This window comes from Denticeps clupeoides, chromosome 9 (assembly GCF_900700375.1).
Source record: "Denticeps clupeoides chromosome 9, fDenClu1.1, whole genome shotgun sequence".
In the NCBI taxonomy this organism is placed as follows: Eukaryota; Metazoa; Chordata; class Actinopteri; order Clupeiformes; family Denticipitidae; genus Denticeps; species Denticeps clupeoides.
The window spans coordinates 9,403,902-9,426,016 of NC_041715.1; the positions used below are offsets into that span (position 1 = coordinate 9,403,902).

At 40.3% G+C, this 22,115-nt stretch overlaps 1 protein-coding gene across 12 annotated transcripts in view; it reads right to left on the reverse strand.

The window, feature by feature from the left end:
- Window positions 1-10,594: 10,594 nt before the first annotated feature.
- The window catches only part of pcbp3 (poly(rC) binding protein 3), a 45,441-nt gene continuing 33,920 nt past the window's right edge, over window positions 10,595-22,115 (reverse strand). For 5 of the 12 annotated variants that reach the window (XM_028990897.1, XM_028990894.1, XM_028990896.1 and 2 more), the window contains 6 exons: window positions 21,170-21,313; window positions 20,514-20,555; window positions 18,841-18,919; window positions 17,720-17,772; window positions 16,803-16,972; window positions 10,595-15,278 (listed from right to left, as the gene is read on the reverse strand). In XM_028990897.1, the coding sequence (XP_028846730.1) occupies window positions 15,224-15,278; window positions 16,803-16,972; window positions 17,720-17,772; window positions 18,841-18,919; window positions 20,514-20,555; window positions 21,170-21,313 (543 nt within the window). In that variant the 3' untranslated portion in view covers window positions 10,595-15,223. The remainder of the gene's footprint in view (window positions 15,279-16,802; window positions 16,973-17,719; window positions 17,773-18,840; window positions 18,920-20,513; window positions 20,556-21,169; window positions 21,314-22,115) is intronic. The other 7 variants (XM_028990907.1, XM_028990904.1, XM_028990905.1 and 4 more) reach the window with 7 other exon arrangements.

Here is a 22,115-nt window from a genome sequence, read left to right on the forward strand (position 1 = left end):
ATCCAGCTATTGTTCATAACCACACAGGTTTAAATGCATTACATCAGATGAACTGATGCAAATAACCTGTATTTGGAAGAAGGTGTACAGCATATTGTACTGTACTGAAATACAAACGGAGTCATTGCCATTTGAAAGGCATAAAAGGCCAGAAGAAATTGATTTCCAAAACACGGCATTTAAAAATGATTTGGCTGGCAGGGATAGGAGGATACTGGATGATAGTTCCTGGAATATGCTGAGATGAACTGCAAGAACCAAAAGGAAAAGAGAACTATTGTCAATACATTTTGAATCAAAGTGCCAAAAAACGTATTTGATTTATAAGCAGTACAATGTCAAATAGCTATTATCAAAGGTAAGCCATCTGAATCTGCCCATTGACTAATATTAACCTACTCCCTTCTCGGCCAATCTTAACAATACAGAGAAACCACTACAGTTACGCCTAAAAAAATGACAGTTTTATAAGTGTAGAATAGGAAGTATATTGAAAAGGGTTTGATGCTCAAATAATTAATTCAATGCATTGCCATCTTAACCATTATGGATGGTGTATTAGACCATTACATCAGATCCTTAAAAATAATGTGAAAAGGAGCAAAAATGACTAATTAAAGCCACTTGTCCCTTATCTATAATAGGACCCACCTCACACATCTCTGCTATGAAAGCTTTGAACACAACAGAGAATATTTAATATGTATATATTTTTGTAAGAATTAATATCGATTGCTGTCTAGTTGCAGAGGTAAGTCAGAACACATTAATTGTTCACATCCAAAAAGCCAGCAGCAAATTTGACAATCCCAAAGTTCAAATAATAGTAAGAAACAGGTTTAATTAGGATTTAAGTAAATTGCATGCTGTCCAAAAATGAAAGTAGATACAGACGGAACCATCGTTTTTTTAAAAAAAGCGACACTTAAAAAAAACATGTATATCTATTTAAAAAAAAAAAACCGTAAATACCTTTTGAGACAGCCGACTCGGTGGTTGCAGGGCCGAAGCAGCACTTGTTGCGGTCCCAACCCTGCCGCTTGCCTGGTCGCGGTGTGCACCGCTGGCTGAGCGGGACGGAGGATGTATATCGGCGCTCGCTGCGCGCTGATTGGTCCGCTGCGTGGCGGGGGCGCGCGGCGTGTGGCGGGAGCGCGCGGCGCGACTTCCCACGGACCTGAATGGACGGAAGGGCGCGGAACCGGTTGCCGTTGTTGGTGGATAGGTCGGTAGTTGCGTTGGGTTTGCACTTCTCCTTCATTGGAAAACAGAAGACCCGGGTTCAAATCCTACTTACTACCATTGTGTCCCTGCAAGACACTTAACTCTTAATTGCTCCAGGGGGGGGACTGTCCCTGTAACTGCTGATTGTAAGTCGCTCTGGATAAGGGCGTCTGATAAATGCTGTAAATGTGAAAAGGAAAGTTACCGTCACGTGCCGCCTGCTGATTTTTGGGAAAGGGGGCGTGGTCATGTGAAATAATGTTTTTGTAATTTAATATAAAGATTCAATATTTTCAGTACAACAGTATATACAGTATACCGTGTGTTTCACACAGACCCCCCACCCCCCCATAGTGCAATCATAAACTAACTCATATACAGGGAGTGCAGAATTATTAGGCAAGTTGTACAACCATGTTCTCAATGAACCCAAAAAACTCATTAATATCAAAGCTGAATGTTTTTGGAAGTAGTTTTTAGTTTGTTTTTATTTTGAGCTATTTTAGGGGGATATCTGTGTGTGCAGGTGACTATTACTGTGCATAATTATTAGGAAACTTAACAAAAAACAAATATATACCCATTTCAATTATTTATTTTTACCAGTGAAACCAATATAACATCTCCACATTCACAAATATACATTTCTGACATTCAAAAACAAAACAAAAACAAATCAGCGACCAATATAGCCACCTTTCTTTGCAAGGACACTCAAAAGCCTGCCATCCATGGATTCTGTCAGTGTTTTGATCTGTTCACCATCAACATTGCGTGCAGCAGCAACCACAGCCTCCCAGACACTGTTCAGAGAGGTGTACTGTTTTCCCTCCTTGTAAATCTCCACAGGTTCTCAATGGGGTTCAGATCAGGTGAACAAGGAGGCCATGTCATTAGTTTTTCTTCTTTTATACCCTTTCTTGGCAGCCACGCTGTGGAGTACTTGGACGCGTGTGATGGAGCATTGTCCTGCATGAAAATCATGTTTTTCTTGAAAGGTGCAGACTTCTTCCTGTACCACTGCTTGAAGAAGGTGTCTTCCAGAAACTGGCAGTAGGACTGGGAGTTGAGCTTGACTCCATCCTCAACCCGAAAAGGCCCCACAAGCTCACCTTTGATGATACCAGCCCAAACCAGTACTCCACCTCCACCTTGCGGACTGGAGCTCTCTGCCCTTTACCAATCCAGCCACGGGCCCATCCATCTGGCCCATCAAGACTCACTCTCATTTAATTAGTCCATAAAACCTTAGAAAAATCAGTCTTGAGATATTTCTTGGCCCAGTCTTGACGTTTCAGCTTGTGTGTCTTGTTCAGTGGTGGTCATCTTTCAGCCTTTCTTACCTTGGCCATGTCTCTGAGTATTGCACACCTTGTGCTTTTGGGCACTCCAGTGATGTTGCAGGTCTGAAATATGGCCAAACTGGTGGCAAGTGGCATCTTGGCAGCTGCACGCTTGACTTTTCTCAGTGCATGGGCAGTTATTTTGCGCCTTGGTTTTTCCACACGCTTCTTGCGACCCTGTTGACTATTTTGAATGAAACGCTTGATTGTTCGATGATCACGCTTCAGAAGCTTTGCAATTTTAAGAGTGCTGCATCCCTCTGCAAGATATCCCACTATTTTTTACTTTTCTGAGCCTGTCAAGTCCTTCTTTGACCCATTTTGCCAAAGGAAAGGAAGTTGCCTAATAATTATGCACACCTGATATAGGGTGTTGATGTCATTAGACCACACCCCTTCTCATTACAGAGATGCACATCACCTAATATGCTTAATTGGTAGTAGGCTTTCGAGCCTATACAGCTTGGAGTAAGACAACATGCATGAAGAGGATGATGTGGACAAAATACTCATTTGCCTAATAATTCTGCACTCCCTGTATATATGTATATTCACACTAAACAAACTATACTAACTAAAACTAAAGCTTAAATACTGTACAGGTTTCTTTAAATGAGAAAAGTAGAACTTTTCTGTACAATGAACAGGTCGAACAGGACATAATACTACGACACTCTACCAAATTGTCCGAATAAATGACTAGTACTATTCAATGTAAAAGAAAATAAACATACAGTACAGGCCAAACGTTTGAACACACCTTCTCATTCAATGTGTTTTCTTTATTTTCAAGACTATTTACATTGGTCTCACTGAAGGCATCAAAACTACGAATGAACACACATGGAGTTATGTACTTAATAAAAAGAGGAGACCTGCCTTCCACAGTCACCGGACCTGAACCCAGTCGAGATGGTTTGGGGTGAGCTGGACAGCAGTGAAGGCAAAGGGGCCAACAAGTGCTAAACACCTCTGGGAACTCCTTCAAGACTGTTGGAAAACCATTTCAGGTGACGACCTCTTGAAGCTCATCGAGAGAATGCCAAGAGTGTGCAAAGCAGTAATCAGAGCAAAGGGCGGCTATTTTGAAGAAACTAGAATATAAAACATGTTTTCTGATATTTCACCTTTTTTTGTTAAGTACATAACATTTACCAATGTAAATGGTCATGAAAATGAAGAAAGCACATTGAATGAGAAGGTGTGTCCAAACCTTTGGTTTGATTTATTTACTTTTATACCTAACAGTCAAACAGGTTTGTGGAATAGAGATATCTGGATATCTGGATACATTGTTGTGCCTCATCACTGGCCTCCTCTGCATTAAGGAGGAATCTCGAGCTGCCCCGCCTCTAATGTTTTCCCAATCTGCCGGGGAAAACTGTCTGTCTACGTTTGTTGTCTGGCTTTATTACTTGTTGTCTGTGGAATTACTAAGCGTGAAAACAATGAAAAACATTGTGCCTATATGAGCATTCAAGTTCATTTAAACAAGACCATTCTTCTCAATGAGTTGTTGAATATCAGTATCATTTGAAAAAAAATGCAAAATGTTCTGCAATTCAGTTTAGCTGCCTAACTACACATTCATCATTCATTTGCAGTGATCAGCAACATTCTGCCACTGTCTCATCTATTCCGTTTTTTAAAGACAGTCACCGTCTTTATGCGTGTATTGTGATAGACAACATAATTTCTAAACGGCTTTCTGCCAGCATGACCATTAATCAACTGCGATGTCCTGAAGGCATCTGGTAAATTTCATAGAAGCTACTGAAATGTTGAACTACTACTGAGAACAAAACACACTCTCAATCTTGCACAATATTGTAAACAATTGGAACAGCCTTTACAAAAAGTATTCAGACCCCCTTAAATGTTGTTATGTTGCAGCCATTTGCTAAAATCTTTAATGTACACACAGCACCCCATATTGAAAGAAATTGATGATATTTTTGCAGATTTATTGACAAAAAAAAAAGAAAAAGAAATATCACATGGTCGTACATATTCAGACCCTCTTCTCAGTATTTAGTAGAAGCTCCCTTTTGCTCTAATACAGCCATGAGTCTTTTGGGGAAAGCTGCAACAAGTTTTCACACTTGGATTTGGGGATTCCTCCTTGCAGATCCTCTCCAGTTCTGGCAGGTTGGATGGTAGACGTTGGTGGACAGCCATTTTTAGGTCTCTCCAGAGATGCTCAATTGGGTTTATGTGCAGGGCTTTGGCTGGCTATTCATGAACAGTCACAGACCAGTATAAGGTCCGGAGCACTCTGGAGAAGATATCTGTCCAGGATATCCCTGTACTTGGCTTCATTCATCTTTCTCTCAATTGCAACCTGTCATTCTGTCCCTGCAGCTGCAAAACACCCCCACAGCATGATGCTGCCACCACCATGCTTCACTGTTGGGACTGTATTGGACAGGTGATGAGCAGTGCCTGGTTCTCTCCACACATGCCAAATTAAGGCCAAAAAGTTCTATCTTGGTCTGGTCTCATCAGACCAGAGAATCTTATCTCTCACCATCTTGGAGTCCTTCGAGTTTTTTTTAGCAAACTCAATGCAGGCTTTCATGTGTCTGGCACTGAAGAGAGGCTTCCGTTGGGCCACTCTGCCACAAAGCCCAGACTGCAGTGATGATTGGCTTTCTACAACTTTCTCCCAACTCCCGACTGCATCTCTGGAGCTCAGCCACAGTGATCTTTGGGTTCTTCTTTACCTTCTTTACCTCTCTTACCAAGGCACTTCTACCGCGAAAGCTCAGTTTGGCCTGACGGCCAGCTCTAGGAAGGTTTCTGGTCGTCACAAACGTCTTCTATTTAAGGATTATGGAGACCACTGTGCTCTTAGGAACCTTAAATGCAGCAGATATTTTTTGTAACCTTGGCCAGATCAATGCCTTGCCACAATTCTGTGATTTCCATTCAATATGGGGTGCTGTGTGTACATTAATAATGAAAAAATTATCTTAAATTATTTTAGCCACAATTATTTTATTACCATTCAATATGGGGTGCTGTGTGTACATTAATGATGAAAAAGTTATCTTAAATTATTTTAGCAAATGGCTGCATTATAACAAAAAGTGAACATTTTAAGGAGGCCTGAGTACTTTCCGTACCCACTGTGTGTGTGTGTGTGTGTGTGTGTGTGTAGTTCACACACACACAGTGGGTTTATGTATATATAGTGGAAGTGGGAAAGAAAACTTTGTTCTAGTTTTACTTACATAAATCAGATTTACAAGTTAGTCTAAATATTCTCTAAAGAGGAAGGTCTTAAGCTGCCTTTTGAAAAATACCCAGCGACTGTGCTGTTCTGACCTTGAGGGGAAGTTAATTCCACCACTTAAGGGCCAAGAAAGTTAAGTGATTGTCATTGTGATGCACAGCACAACACACAGTGACACAACAAAATGTGTCCTCTGCGTTTAATCATCACCATTAGTGAGCAGTGGGCAGCCATGACAGGCGCCCCAGAGAGCAGTGTGTGGGGATGATGCTTTTCTCAGTGGCACCTCAGTGGTACCTTGGCAGATTGGCAACATTCTGATTATGGGTTTGCTTCCTTAACCGCTAGGCCACCACTGCCCCAGATGAGTGTCTTCCTCGTACCTTAAAAGGTGGAAACTCCAGGCAAGCAGTGCTGGAGGGTCAGAGAGTGTGAGGTGCAGTGTGAGGTATAATAAGGGCTCTGAGGTATGATGACACTACCCCATGCTTGGCTTTGTAGGCCAGAATCAGTATTTTGAATCTGATGGGAAGCTACTGGGAGCCAGTGGAGGGTTGTGTGAGAGAATTTGGGAAGGTAAAACACCAGTTGAACTGCTGTATTGTAGGCCTGCTAGACTGTCATTGTACAATTGCCTAAACAACGAAATTTGTTAGTGAGTCCGCAAAGGTGCAAGAAAAGTGTCAACTGACAGTGCAAGATATAAAAACTAAATACAGGAGTACAAGTATGGACAATATAAAACAGCACAATATAAACAGTATGAAACAGTACAGGAGACTTTGGGGGGTGTATACACAAGGGCATTATAAATATAATAAAATACATAATATATAGTATGTCATAGAGTTAGGGCTAAGAATGAGTGAAACTATTAAAGTAAAAAGTTTTACTTTGTCACATGTGATACAGCAGCACAGCTCACCCTGAGTGAGCAGTAGGCGGCCATGACAGGCATCCGGGGAGCAGTGTGTGGGGACGGTGCTTTGCTCAGTGGCACCTCAGTGGATTCAAACCGGCAACCTTCTGATTACAGAGCCGCTTCCTTAACCGCTAGGCCACCACTGCCCCTTATTGCAAATTCGCCAAGAAATTGCACATGGTCTTGTGCATGCCTGTATGGGAGAATGTCATTGATTGGTTGCATTGAGAGTTCTGGCGGTGCAGCAAGATGGCAGTAGTCTAGATTACTAGGGACTGATTGAATATCTCGTGGGGCCTGTGTTCATAGATAAGGGTGGAGGGTGGATCCATCTGATACTGAAAGTGAAAAACTGAACGTGTTTTTGTCATTGCAATACAAAGCACACAATGAAACGTGTCCTCTGCGTTTAACCCTTTATATCACCGTTAGCGGGCAGCCATGAAAAGCGTCCAAGGAGCAGTGTGTGGGGACGGTACCTCGCTCAAGGCGACCTCAGTGACACCTTGGTGTTTCGATTACGAGTCCGCTTCCTTGCTCAGAGAAAGAATCTGAGTGGGAAAGATTGGTGATTGAGAAGGAGAGGTGATTGTCTGTAGTTACTCCAAGGCTGCGTGTGGGTACAGAATGAGAGATCTGTGAGTTTTTCGGTCGATTGCGCAAGGAATCTACTACAATGAACATTAGTTTGGTTTGGGTGGGATTGACTTTTAAATGATGATCTGCCAGCTAAGATGAAATGCAGACATGAGGAAGGAAAAGAGAAAAAAAAGTTGTGTGATGTCTGCATAGCAGTAGAACGTCACTGGCCAAATAACTATTAAAATACCTGGACATATTCTGACGCCCTTGATGGTTGACAACTCTCAATGTTTATCTCCACCCATCCCACGTTTTTTTCAGTTGACCTATGAAATCTAATTTGCCATGTCATTTATAAATGAATTATTCCAGTTATTTAGCTAGGTTGATATTTGCACTGCAAATTGACAGCCTTGACAGAACAAGACTTTCCTTTCGCTTGTATAGAAAGGAAGGCGGTCGAGCTACGGTGTCCATTGTTCCAGTGTCTTTGGTGCTATGTACCATCAACGCTGTGCACCACAGTAATGGAGTTCAAATCTGAAATTCTGGATGATGGCCATGCCTGCAGCCAAGAACCATTTTCAGGGGTTTTCAAGGCATAGTCAGAATGACTCCTTTGTACTCATTACTCAAAGCAGGTTGGCATAAAAGCAAACAACTGGCCAAGCCACTAAAGCCTCTTATGAACCCAGCTACTATCACTGTGCCCTTGAGGAACACATTGGTGTAATTTGTGAAAGTAAGTAAGAGCATCAGCGAAATGAATAAGTGTAATGCACTTTAACCTTGACCTGTGGTAATAGCTTACCTGCACCTTGCCCGGGTAGTAAACCTACCCAGTGGAGGATGATCAATTCAGACTTCAGATTTCACCACTTCTGAAGAGTTCAGTTTCATTAACAAATTAATGCTACAAATTAAGTTTTCTGTAAAAGTAATAATTTTTACTGCATCAGCGATGTGAATGACATAAAAATGGTGGATCTGGATTCATCTTAGATAACGCTCAGTTGGATAAAATAGCCTGATGGATGCCTGCCAGTAAATCAAAGTGGAGGCTATTTAATGGCCCAGATGTGCTGTCCCACGCCATCCCTGTAATGCTAACTGCCTGTAATGATTGTCATTTGTTTACATTAGGCGCGGTTATGCCCGTCTCTGTGGCCTCTCTCTCCGTAATTGCCCCACAGGCCCTCAATTCGGTGCACCTATCCACCCACCCACCCGGCCACTGCAGTCCGTGGTGCTTTGACACATTAGCACTTTCGCTAAAAGAATTGGACGCGGCGAGGGAGGGATGAGCTCCACAACGGTCATTACCAGTGGACAAACAGTGTCTAATTGTTCATCAAGGTTCCTCGTTTTCTTCCTCTATACACCTGTGACTTAACGAATTCCCCAAAGCTCACAAGTGCCTAATAGACAAATTACATGTGTCAAGTGCCAAGAGTGAATTCCGCTCCTGTAACCAACTGCCTAATTCAAGCGTAGCGCTCCTCTGACAAGGCAGATCCATCTCTTTTGATGGGTGAGATGCTGATTAGAGAGGCCCTTAGATTTGTCACAATTACTGGTGCGCGTGCTCTGGACTTGGGGCAGAAGTCAACAGTGTAAAACACAAGTCAACATTAGCTCCCCTCATTATTCAAGGGAGACGATGAGGCCGAGCATGCTGCTGAAATTGGTCCGTACGGTTTATTGGCTGAGAAATGTCTTTACAGTGTACAATTAGAGTGCCTGAATTGCACTTGATGAGATTTTAGGGATAAGTAAAGAGTAGCGGTGTAGTAGTTAGGTATAGTTTGCAGATTTGAATCTGAGGTGCCACAAAGCACCATCCCCACACACTGCTCCCAGGCTGCCCGCTGCTCACCAAGGGTGATGGGTTAAAAGCAGAGGACATGTTTCGTTGTGTCACTGTGTGCTGTGCTGCAGTGTACAATCACTTTTCAGATAACCAGCTACATGAGCCAAATATTGTGACTTCCTCAAATCTCAAAAGGTTGGCATCAAACTTTAATTGACCATTTACCATTTGTATTTTTACACCCTTATTCAGAACGACTTACAGTCCCTCTGGGGCAACTTGAGGTTAAGGGACTTGCTTAGGGACACAATGGTAGTAAGTGGGGTTCTGGTTCTTCTGATTCATAGGCAAGTGTCTTACTCACTAGACTCCTACCACCCTCAAACCTGTCCAACTCCATGAGAAGACTCTTCAGCCAATATTGGGCAATCTAAAGTTAGATATGTAGTGCACTACACTGGAGATACATCTTGGAATGTACGAACATTCTACTGGGTCACTATTTTTACACCACAGGAGTGAAGAACAGAGTATTTGAATATATAGGAAATTATGCTCCTACTTTCACCCATCGTACAGTTTATTGCAATAAAAAAAAATTGTAACTTGCAGCAGGAAGGTGAAAAGAGACCTTCAGTGGTGTGTGAAATGTAAATAAAAGAAGTATACAAAATCCTCACCACGTCCCCAGAGAACAGGGAAACTCAGCAATATGTATTTTGGGACCCTGGGACAGGAATCAAGAGGTGATTTAATTTGGGCTTATTTCCAACCGTGAACAAACTGTTTAGGAGCAATGACGCCACTCTGTAGAGGTGACCTTTCTTCCCCCAGAGTGCTGCTGCTAATTTGGAAACATGCCTTCAGACTGGGACGTGCTTCCTGGTTTTGAAGCAGTTTGGGGCATTTGTTTGTCCAGGGTCGTACCAAGTCAAGTGCGCCATGCTTTGATATTTTATAATGATTTTTTTAACCCCTTGTTTCATGCAACACATCCCTTCCTCTACGCCTAGCATAAAAACTGTTTAAAATGGTCACTCTGTATTCTTTATAGCTCGTTACGCCTATTCCCTGGTGATTTGTTGTAGTCTGGAACGGCTCAGGTGTAACCTTGACTTGGATTTTATTGTACGCCGGGGCTGGTTATTACGACCTCAGGAGTACGCCTTCTCCAGGAATGTCTCTCAGTGGGTTAGCGCTGTCCTAGATAATTTAAACGAGTTGTGGCCATTATTTCAGATATAGGCCACAGGCACAAACCTGGGCTTTAGCCTAATATCAGTTCCACTTTGTTTGGGGACTTATCTGTCACCTCAGCACTTTTGACGGTGAGACAGTTTACAGGTAATTACTGTTTTGGAAACTGCTTTGGATATGTAATGTGTGAAACATGATGGCCCATCTGGACGATCCATGTGGAGCCAACAGACACACACACTCACACACACACACACACACACACACATACTTACACAGAATCAAGGGAAAAAAAGAAACTTTATTTTTTTCTCCTTTTTACAAAACATTTCAAAGTTAACCTAATCTCAATTTAAATCTAATATACACCTGCAAGCAGCGAAATATTCAATGTAAAATAATGGTAACTCTTTGTAACATTGTCAAACAGCATCATTTACATAAACACAAACAGGAAAAGGGCCCTTGTTTTTTTTTTGCTGCTCTAGTACAAAGAAAAAAGTTCAACATGTGCAAACAAAATTGATGCAGTCGATGCAATGGACTAATGCTGAATATAAAGAATTGCTGTAGCGCAAATCCTGACGTCTGTTCATGGTAAAAACAGAGTAAATGTGCAAAAAAAAATAAAAAGACCTCAATGAACAGAGCATGTTGCGATGTTATGAGTATGAATGAAGGTGACAAGCCAAACTGATAATGCAGTTTGAGAATGTGAGCATGAATTACAGGTTTCTCCAACATACTGCATTGGGGGCTTAATAATGTTCAAAAAGATTTTATTGCCATCATAAATATTTAAGTTAAAAAAACTGTTATCCTAGCAACAGTGTCTTACTTCACAATGAAACCAAACAATACTCCTATAATAATAATAATATATTAATAATAATAATAATTATGTCCAACTAAAACAGTCAAATGTCTTCAATATTCCATCACTGTCAAGGCTATAAAGAAATTAAATTATTGTAGGCTGATCCTCCCATAAATAGCTACACCACCACATTTTAAACCTACTGTCACAATTAAACATTCCATATAAATAGTACAAGACACAGTCTTGCATAAACATACAATCTAAATTAACACTCAGAATTTTAAGCAGTGCAAATTCGTTGATGCCAAAGGTCCCTCTATTAAACTGTGAAGACAACTCTAATTCATGGAAGAAACAGTAAACAAATTAAGTTATGAATGCCATTGCGGGAAATCACTATTGTTTTTATTGTTTGTGTAATTTTGTGTTATTACGGCTGATGCAGCTGAACCTTGAATGCAGCTAATGGACAGACCAATAACTACTGAAAAATAATCACTGTTTTTAATTACCGTTGTAACTTGTGGAAAGCAGTTGGAATAGTTAGCGCAACTTTAGACAATGACTGAAAATATCAAATAACAACTAAATTAAATACAATAAATAAATAAATACAGCTACAGTGCTCGTTAGAAGAACAATAAATAACTTGTGTTGAAAGAATTACATTCAACTTTCATTTTCAGTACCAAGTATCAGTGGAGATGAGAATGTACAAAAACAATTGTACCAAATGTACAAAAATTAATGTTGTCACACTATCTTCAAGTCCACTGATAAAAAGGGTTAAATAATTATTGGTATAGTGGATATCAACATTTACAATTTTGTTGAACTAAAGACTGATTTGGATAAATTTGTGTTTATAAAGTTTAAGTAAATTGGTCATATGAAGGGACAACTTTTAGGAACTTAAGCACTTACAGTGCAGGTCACTTACAGGGCCATTTGCCTCAACCTCATATCAAAGCAATTATGAGCGGCTCTAAATACAGCCCTGAATTTCCCAGAAGCTCTGTTCCTTGGTGGAATAGTGCAGAGATAAGCATCATCCACAAAGATCTAACATAAGATCAATGGCATCCGGTTGCAGAGAGATACACAGCAGGGGTGGGTTATAAATTCTAAGGCATTAAAAATGCCAATGTTGTGAATGTCACTAGAAAATGTCACACTTCATAACTGGTGGCCAACAGACAGACTACGAAGACTTTTAAAAATGACAGCAGTGCCTTATGAATGGGGTAGGTTGGCAAGCCAAAAAAAAGTACATTTCTTAAACCTCTGCTATCAATTTTGAAAGGAGTTACATTCAAAACCACGCAAATATCTAAACTTCAGAAGGTCCACAGTGTACGAAATTCCAAAAACCAGACAAAGTTGGAGCATTTTTGCCTTACTTCTGAAGAGATATGACTCAAGACCTATAGAGGTCATCACTCACAGGGACAGGGACTCAAGACAGAGGGTATAATGAGCATCTCCAAATACTATAGCAAAAACCTCCTTCCAGCTAGTCAATGTGAAGTCAATGTGATATTTTGGAGACACTGAAACACAAAATTTTTGTTTTACTGAAGGTGAAATGACATTTTGTTTTCAGTCTTTGGATCAACAAAATCTGAAGTGCTTAGAACATGCAAATATCCATTAAGCTGCCAGAAGTAAAGAAAAGAAAATTGTAATTGCAGCCATTAAGGTAACTTAATCCAAAAATGACAACCCTGCAGTATTCATCAGAAAATTGAGTTAAAAATGTATTTTCAGTTTAGCTGCAGTAATTGGATGATGCTTATGTCTGTGTGCTTTGGGCCGATTTGTATTGTGCTTGCATAGCTTATTGTCATAAATATTTCTGTTCAGAGAGTTGGAGAGACTGAAGAGTGGCTAGAACTTGACTGTTGACACTGCTAAACAGTAACAGACTTAGTAAAAGGGCGGTTATTGAGAGGGCAGGAGACAAACAGAAATTGAACTTTAAAAAGAGGAATTAAGATCTACAAATTGTCAAAAACTAAATAAACAATCATGAGCAAAGAGGAAGGCAGACCAGTGTGGTAGGTCCTCCAAAACCCCTTAGACGATTACGGCCTGAACCCAAGAACATTCTGTGGCCCTAAAAACATTTGGTTCAGTCCAAACAAAACAAAATCATCTAGAAATCAAGCTAGACAACAGAAAGTACATAGTCATATTGCCGTTTATAAATAATAATAATAATAATAAAAAGAAAAACATATGGTTGACGAATTGTAGGCTGTGTGCATTAAGCTGTCATTAGAGAACAATCTTTTTTTGTGTGTGTTTATCGTGTGAACGCATGCGGGCTCCAGTGTATTTTTTCCGGTTTGAGGGACAAGAAAAGCAAAACTGAGTTTTTGTGGAGAGACTGGGGGGGCGGTATGTGCAGCACATAAGCATGCGGACAATGAGAACGAATGGGAGAAAGGAGCTGGGGAAATTCCATTATCTTTCAATCTGTATTCACATTTTGCGTCTGGTCATATTTACGTTCCTCACCTAAACAAGTCAGATTGAACAAGTTGAATGATTTGACGCTTAAAATATCCCACGTGGCCTGCATTATGTTTTTTTTTTTTGTGACCAGAGTTGAACAGAATACAGTAGAGAGTCTGATAATGTATCCTGAATGTGATCCTCATGCCACGAAGACAGACGCGCATAAATGCACAGGAGCAGTGCAAACATTCCATCAAATGCTTCAGCTACTCGATACTCAGTGAGTCAGGCTTCACAGTGTTTGTTTCTTTAATCTACAAAATGTATTCAGTGAATCATAATTCCTTCTGTATTTCTCAGACGTCAACAGAGCTGAGCATGTAGTGAAATATATAATGTATATTTCTTATAATAGTGGATGAATTCAATGAATTGGCAATGAAATTGGTAACGCAGAGCGCCAGTCGGTGACATGAAAGGTACTAGAGTTACAAAAAATTAAAGTGTCCTTTGAAATTAAAAAAAACATTGAGGGTAAGTAGGGAGTATTGAAGTTAATAACATGTGGGAGCATGGGACAAGCAACAATAAATTTTAAGTATGTATACATTATAGAATTAAATGAACTATAAATCACTTAAAATTCAGGACTGCTGATTACAGAGATAAAACAAACTAGGTGCAATGCCATTGGCTCAAGGGTCATGTGATGCAGTGAAGGATGATGGGTAGAAATTAGAGAGTGCCCATTCCAGTGACCTCAGACGTCAGCCTAGAACAGTCAAGGGGACAGGGAGGTAAGTGGAGGGTTGGGGAAAAAAGAGATAGAAAAATAGAGAAAAATAAAAACAATTCTGAAAGCACTTTTGCACAGTTTTGAAAGCTCTGCAGTTGTCCATCTTCTGCATAATTGTCATGCATTTGGATTAACAGATGCATTCAAGTACAAAATACGACACCCCAAAAACAATGCCAAATCAAACCTTATAACCATTAAAAACATTTCCAAACATATTTTTTTTGTGAATTGAAATATAGATATATTATATATTCAGCATCCATAACAAAATGAATGGACTTATTCACAGGCTCTCATTGGAATAAAGACAATTTCTAACCCATTTTGATCTGATCCAGCATTCTTCCTACATGGAGGCATCACATCACTCTGGTTTCCTGGCCAACAGCATTGCTTGGTAGCAATCAGATGCAATTAGAATTTTTTTCTTTTTTTTTTTTCCTCAACATTTTACAGTTTTTATACAATTTTATGCTTTCCTGACAAGAAACTACAAGACTGAGTCAGCAACCATATATTTAACTAATCTAGCAAACAAAATCAGAGAATAAAAGTAATACATTTGGATCCTAAGCATTCAGCATGCCAAAACACCATACATAAAACACTAGAGAAACATGAACAAAATCAAACAATATATGTATATATATATATATAGATAGATTTTTTTCTCCTTCTTGAGCAATAGCCTACTTATACAAGACAAGCTACTGCTGGAAGCTGACCACTAAAGGAATAGGTGGAGGGGCTAGTAGATTCTAAAGGATTGTACATTAGGTTACTGAGGAAACGGCTGTTGTATGCTTCTGATAATGAGACCATTTGGGGGCTTCAGGATGTAGTCATGGATGAGGGGTCATTCCACATGGCTGCCACGTCCCTGAACCTGCCAGTGGAACCATGGGAAAGCAATGTTCATTAATATCTCCCAGGCATCCATTGCAACTCTGCTGCTGTGAGGCAAATAATGGTTACATCGCATTCATTTACTTGTATGGAAATACAAATAGTGATTCTTCCTGCCGCTTCCGTGACCCGTGTTTTGGCCATTTGCATTTGCTCTCTAACACAGATCACCTACTGTACTGTTAACAAAGGCAAATTTTGGTAAAAAGAGAGCCATCTAAAACAGAGCGAAATTCCCTTGTGTATGCTTCAAATGCAGAGGTGAGATGAATGCACAAGCAGGAGTTTTCTGCTTCAGGTGTTCTCCTGTCAACTGTCTGTTTCATTAGAGCACCCTCAGAGAATATATACTACCCTGTTCAGGTCAAAGGAGTTTGGGTTTTTCTGGTTAAAGCAGAGAATGCAGACGTAGAACTTTAAAATTGTAAATCAACTGCCTGAGCTGAGGTTTACTACGATATTCAGAAGTGAAGCTTGCAAACAAGGTCCCAGGGCATTTCTACTGGAGATGGGAATAGTGAACCAAATTCAATTCACTTCAATGGCACTCAACCACAAACCCATGAAGGGGGTTGTGGTATTAACACTGATGCAAAGTAACCAAAAAAGGAAAAAAATCAGTAGTTTATGCAAATAAGTATTGAATTTGCAAAATGTACTCAGATACCCCCCCTTAAAAATACTAGCAAAAAAAGCACTAGAGCAGAATATCAGTTATTGTAAATGCAATATAAAAAGACTACATATTTCTAACTGGATATGTATTCCTGGGACTAGGAAATAAATCCCAGATTTACAGTAAATTTAAACAAAATTTATTTAAAATAAAAGACAACACAACTGTTCAGTCCAGAGCTATGTAGTAGCATGTGCTTCAGGGTGTATCCAAATTCACTTTCAGAAGTGGAAACTGCCCACTTATTAAGATTCTCTGAATTAAAAGTTATTCTGCTTTGGCTACAACAAACTGCTACATTTTCCATTTATTTGCTATAAATTGTGAGCACAAAATAGCAACTGTGTGGCTCCTATTAACAAAAAGTGAGTGAAAAACATTAGAAGTAGCACATTTTTTGTATTAAATTGCAAAAAACGACCGGCCAAACAATACCAAATCGATCCTTAGAATGGTGAGGCCAACTAGGCCATTCTTTGGTCAAGACAAATTACCACATATTCTATTGACAAACCTTAAAATGGTCCCTGAGGATGCTGCCTTGCTCCAGTGAAAATGCACAAACAATATTGTCAATACTGTCAATATTGTTCACAGAACAATACAGGTTAAAAATTACCCCACATTCATAATACCTAGAGAATTGGCCTGATTAGGTCGAAACCACCACAGTACTAAACTGACTTTTGGTAAGGCATGAAATGGTTTCTTCAGTAAGTATTACTCTAAGTATTACTAGATTTCAATCAGCAGTTGCTTTTCGTGGCCCTGCTGTCACTCTGAAGCTACGTGCCGTGTGAGAACCAGGCACGGTGTGCGGCAGGTTACCTTGCGTTGATGAGGTACTGGGCAAGGCTGATATTGGCGGGGGTTCCTGTAATAGTAATCTGGCGCTCTGATGACCCTTCCATGGCATTAGCAATTTTGATCTGCGCTCCAGACATCTGACGGATCTCGTTGATTTTGGTTCCCTGGCGCCCGATTATGCAGCCTATTAGCTGGGAAGAAATTGCACAAGTTCTCAAAAGAACGATGCGACGCACAAACACATTTTGGAAAAGCTATTGAGGAGTGTTGTAGCTGCAGATACAGATTTTGTGTCCAAAAAAAAAACAAACAAGACAGGTAGCAAATGGCACAATAATTAGGTACACGATGCAGGGACATATTTTGATAAAAAATCTGTTTTCTATAATGACTACAGTACAGACCAAAAGTTTGGACACACCTTCTCATTCAATGCGTTTTCTTTATTTTCATGACCATTTACGTTGGTAGATTCTCACTGAAGGCATCAAAACTATGAATGAACACCTGTAGAGTTATGTACTGAACCCGATCGAGATGGTTTGGGGTGAGCTGGACCGCAGAGTGAAGGCAAAGGGGCCAACAAGTGCTAAACACCTCTGGGAACTCCTTCAAGACTGTTGGAAAACCATTTCAGGTGACGACCTCTTGAAGCTCATCGAGAGAATGCCAAGAGTGTGCAAAGCAGTAATCAGAGCAAAGGGCGGCTATTTTGAAGAAACTAGTTATTTCACCTTTTTTTGTTAAGTACATAATTCCACATGTGTTCATTCATAGTTCTGATGCCTTCAGTGAGAATCTACCAATAATAATGAAAATAAATGAAACACATTGAATAAGAAGGTGTGTCCAAACCTTTGGCCTGTACTGTGTATATTACACAGTCGACTGTAAAATAAGATCTTTTTTTTCTGTCATTGATATAAGCCCTTACTCACATCATTGGGAATGGAGAGTTCATGAGTACTGGCCGGGGGACTGGCATCCAGACCTAATGCACGCAGCAAAGAGGGGGGAAGACAGCAGCATAAATAGCACTTAAACACACTCAGGGTGGCATCTGCTCCCAGTGGACCACCACGGCAGGCAGTCGCAGGAAAAACAGCTCCGGTGCACAAGCTGCGGTAACCTGAAGACTTCTGAAGGTAGCCTAATTGCCGAATGAAAGAGAATGCTCCAGAAAAAAAGTGGTGTACTGTTCACTAGTAAAGTTAAATATAGTGGAGAGCTGCAAACCAACAAATTAACCATGATCAATTCTTAATTCTTGAGAGCGTCAGCAGAGGTGGAAATGAATTGTGGAACTTAATTTGAACTTTTCATGTGTGGAGCATGTGCCAGTCAACTGAACAGAAATGTGTTCGGTTGAGTTTGTTGCAGTGAATGGTCACCACTCCTGTGCTCCCTGCAGACACCTTCAAGCGTTGAGCGTACCATGGACAAAACGTTAACAATTACCTGCAATTAGCAGGTAAATATTTCTTTATTGATAGAGAATCGTTTCAATGCCTGTATGCGGTCCCATCTGTTTACATGTCAACACTCAGTTAGGAGGTTTATTTTCAAGAACCACTAGAGGAGTAACAGATGGTTTGGAGCTGATTTACTGAACGATTCCAGGGAATTGACTGGTTCTAGGTTTAGGCTTGTCATTTATTACCAAGCTGATACCCAGAGGGTTAACAGTTTACAAAGGAGCTCACTACCCAAATAGACTAATCTTCCTGCCCATGCCGAAACTCTGTAATCAGACTGTAGATTTTATATTAATCTGCTGCAATAAAAGTGGTTTAAGTGGTTTCACAAAGGGGTTCTATCAAGTAGCCGGGTGAACAAAAGACACAAAAAAAACTGTAAACCAAAAGAATAAATAAATAAAAACTAATACACACGAGCAAAGAAAAAAAAAAGAGCTTTCACAGTTAAGTGTTAAGCAACCACCAGGGGCATGTCATGAAGTGTGACACGGAAAAAAGAAGGAACAAGAGAAAGAGACAAAGAGAGTGCTTCTACAGGAAACAAAGAGAAGGAAATCTCAAAAGGGCTCGTGGGTACGTACCAGGGAAAGCAGGGGTGGTCTGTCCAAGGGGGGTAAAGGGGGTTTGCTGCATAGCCAACTGGTGGAGCTTGGTCAACTGCTGAGGGGTAGGAGGGACAGCAGAACTAAGAAGTTATTTTTATAACACAGGTTCACACCAAGAAATCAAGAACTAAACTAGAATAAAGAGATGACAAGGAAAATAAGCTGTGACACACTGTGGTGGGCGAAGAGAGAGAGAAACGGAGGTGAAGAGAGAGAGAAAGTGAGCACTACTGGAACTGGACTTGGCCTGACGTTGATATGGTTTTCGTTTCCAGTAGAGACAGAACCAATTGGAAGGATGTTCACTGTCGATAGTTTTTAAATAGTTTTTGTTGCATCACCGGTACATCATTGGACGCTTTTTAATGTCAAACCGCTCTGCTGACATGGTAGGGATGTTTGTGTTGCGTTGGTGGGATTTTTACATAGATCTGAGCAGAGAGTGGTCCACAACACAAATGCAGCACTGGAACAAAATCAAAAGACCACTTCACCAATTTTTCTATTTCTAATTCAGTCCATTGTTTGTCTTCATCAAGATAATGAGCTTTTTAAGGGTTACTATTATAATCTCTAAAATTGGGCAATTTAGGTAGTTATTTTGCAGTACTGTAATGCTATTATATTATTCATTTTGTGGTAACATGATAAGTGTTTTTTTATGACAGTTGGAATTTTAAAACGATATATTGTTTATTAAGGAATATAAAAAATATCTAATATTTTAACAGAACACAAGGGTGGTAGTAGCCTAGTGGATAACACACTTGCCTATGAACCAGAAGACCCAGGTTCAAAATCCCATTACTACCGTTGTGTCCCTGAGCAAGACACTTAACCCAAAGTTGCTCCAGGGGGACTGTCCCTGTAAGTACTGATTGTAAGTCGCTCTGGATAAGGGAGCCGGATAAATGCTGTAAATGTTAATATGGTTCAGACTCCTAGATACACACCTGAATCATACCTAGGAACCTTTCATAAATGACTAAGAAAAAGCTAATGAGTGTTGACTAGCGTATCCTTGAAGAGACAGACACTTCTCCATCCATTCAACTTTGCAGTGTCCCCTATTGACATCAGGGATAGTGGACAAGGATCCGTGTTTCTCTGCTGCCTCCCTCACAAAGAAAGTTTTAATGAGGGTGAAGGGGACGTCCAGCCTCCACTTGAGTGATTGTAATGTCAAGCAACGCCTCCCTTGGCATCAATCACTGCCTCACCTGAATTACAGCAGCTGACACACGGTATCTCTGCGGACGCTGTTACAACGAAGACTGATTATGTCAAATGTTATACATGGAGGCGATGTGGCCTTCTGGACATGCAGAGGTTACTACACGTATGCATCCTCATCATTATCACGATCACAATATTGCCAAACCCACAGTGAAGAATCAAAAAGCAAAAGAAAAAAGCTGATTCTGTTTCTGTTCATGACCACGATCATTTTCATATCCAACAGGCCAAGTCCTAAGAGGTCTGGTCGTATTTTGGAATGTCATGTGCAATTTCAGATTAAGAGATGAAAAAAAACTTATAAATCAGAAATGTCATATTAATATTATTAGCTAATATTAATATAAATCCAAGTAGGAAAACATGCAAATAGAGACGCCTTCACAGATGGAGAACATGGACAGGGAACTCACATCTGGGTGTGGAATTGCATATTGTCCCTGAATTGTGTAGGCCTGGTGAAAAAAAAAAAACAAGAAATATTTTAGAAAATATTTTTATGATGAAGGTATGATGCATAATCAAATACTCTTCAGTTTAGGATTATTATGAGGCTTTAATTGTTTATTTTTTCTGTTTGATGCATTTCTCTTAATTTCTTGTGACTGTCCTGTATTTAAAATATTAACATAAGAATGATACATGTGGAAAAGACCATTTTTTTGCCGAATGCCTCAAACACACTTCAAATGACACACTTTGCTCATCAGTCTACAATGGTTAGAATGAGCTGAAATGACTGATACAATATCCTTTTACTGGTAATCCTGTTTAGTATGGAGAGCGTATTTTACGCCTTGGAAAATTCCTTCTAGGATAAATAATGTGTGTTCAGCTCTTGTGCCAACACAGAATTATTAAAAGGATATGGTATCTGTTTTGTAAGGAGGGGAGAGGATTATTAAACATGAGCTTGAATTGCAGAAAAGCATATTTGCCGAGTCGCATTGAACCCTCCAAAGTGGTGGTGTGCAACAAGCTCCCTCTCCTCCTCCTGCCCAAGCTTTCCCCTGATGGGCTGGGGTGGTGGCATGCAAGTGAGAAGGTGAGAAAACCTGAGTGGACTAACAGGCAGTGGCTGGTGCTGCAGTAAAAGGCTGAGGTTGGCTGCGGACGCTGCCAGCGGGTCGGCTCTTACCTGGCCACCTGAAAAAATGACGGGGGTGGAGGCGGGCTTTGGGCGGTAGGGAATGGTGGCACCTTTCGGTGGGGACTAGGAAAGGGGAAGAGGGAAGAGGCGGAGAGTGTGGTTAGATAGTGTGTGGAGAGGGTATCAGTGTTTCTGTGTGATAGGACCTCAGCATCTCTAAATTTCTAATTCTATCATTGAAATGTCCCAAACCTTAATTAAAAAGTCACCTTGACGTGAGCATCCAGGAAGCAATCATGCACTCCCGAGTGTGAAAGACTGGAGCACAGTGTTTTTGGGGGCCGACAAGTCGATACTGATTTATATGGCCCTATGCAGAACAATGAATAGGTTCCTAATAGGACAAGTCAAGAGTGTGAGTAGAGCCTAAGGGTGCTTCAGACCTACCTCACTTTGTCCATTTCGTTTCAAACTTATGGTTTACACCAAAGTTTACTTAGCTTTGACTGGTGAGAACCAAGTTAGTGAAAAGTACTGAGACCAAAGTTGGTGGTCCAGTAGTGTGAAGAATTTAATTCCTACAAGATCTTCCAACTGTCATATTTCATAAAAACTCAATAATGTAATGTTCTGTCCCATCACTTTCGGCTTCACTGTGTGCAAGAGCTTGGAAGACATCAAGCAATCCACACTTCACTTTATGGGCACCATTTTCAAGCAGCACCATGCACTAAGAATGGGCTTGGGGCTTGCTAGTGTAAGGTATAGATAGCTGGGTAGTTCTTTGTAGCTTGAAAACAAGAAAATCTACCTTTTTGCTTGACTGAAATTATTTTTGTCACTCAGAACATTTAATTATGTTTTATGGACTCAGATTAAAATGGGTTAGTTTGTGTCCATTAATATGACATTAAAGATGGTTCTC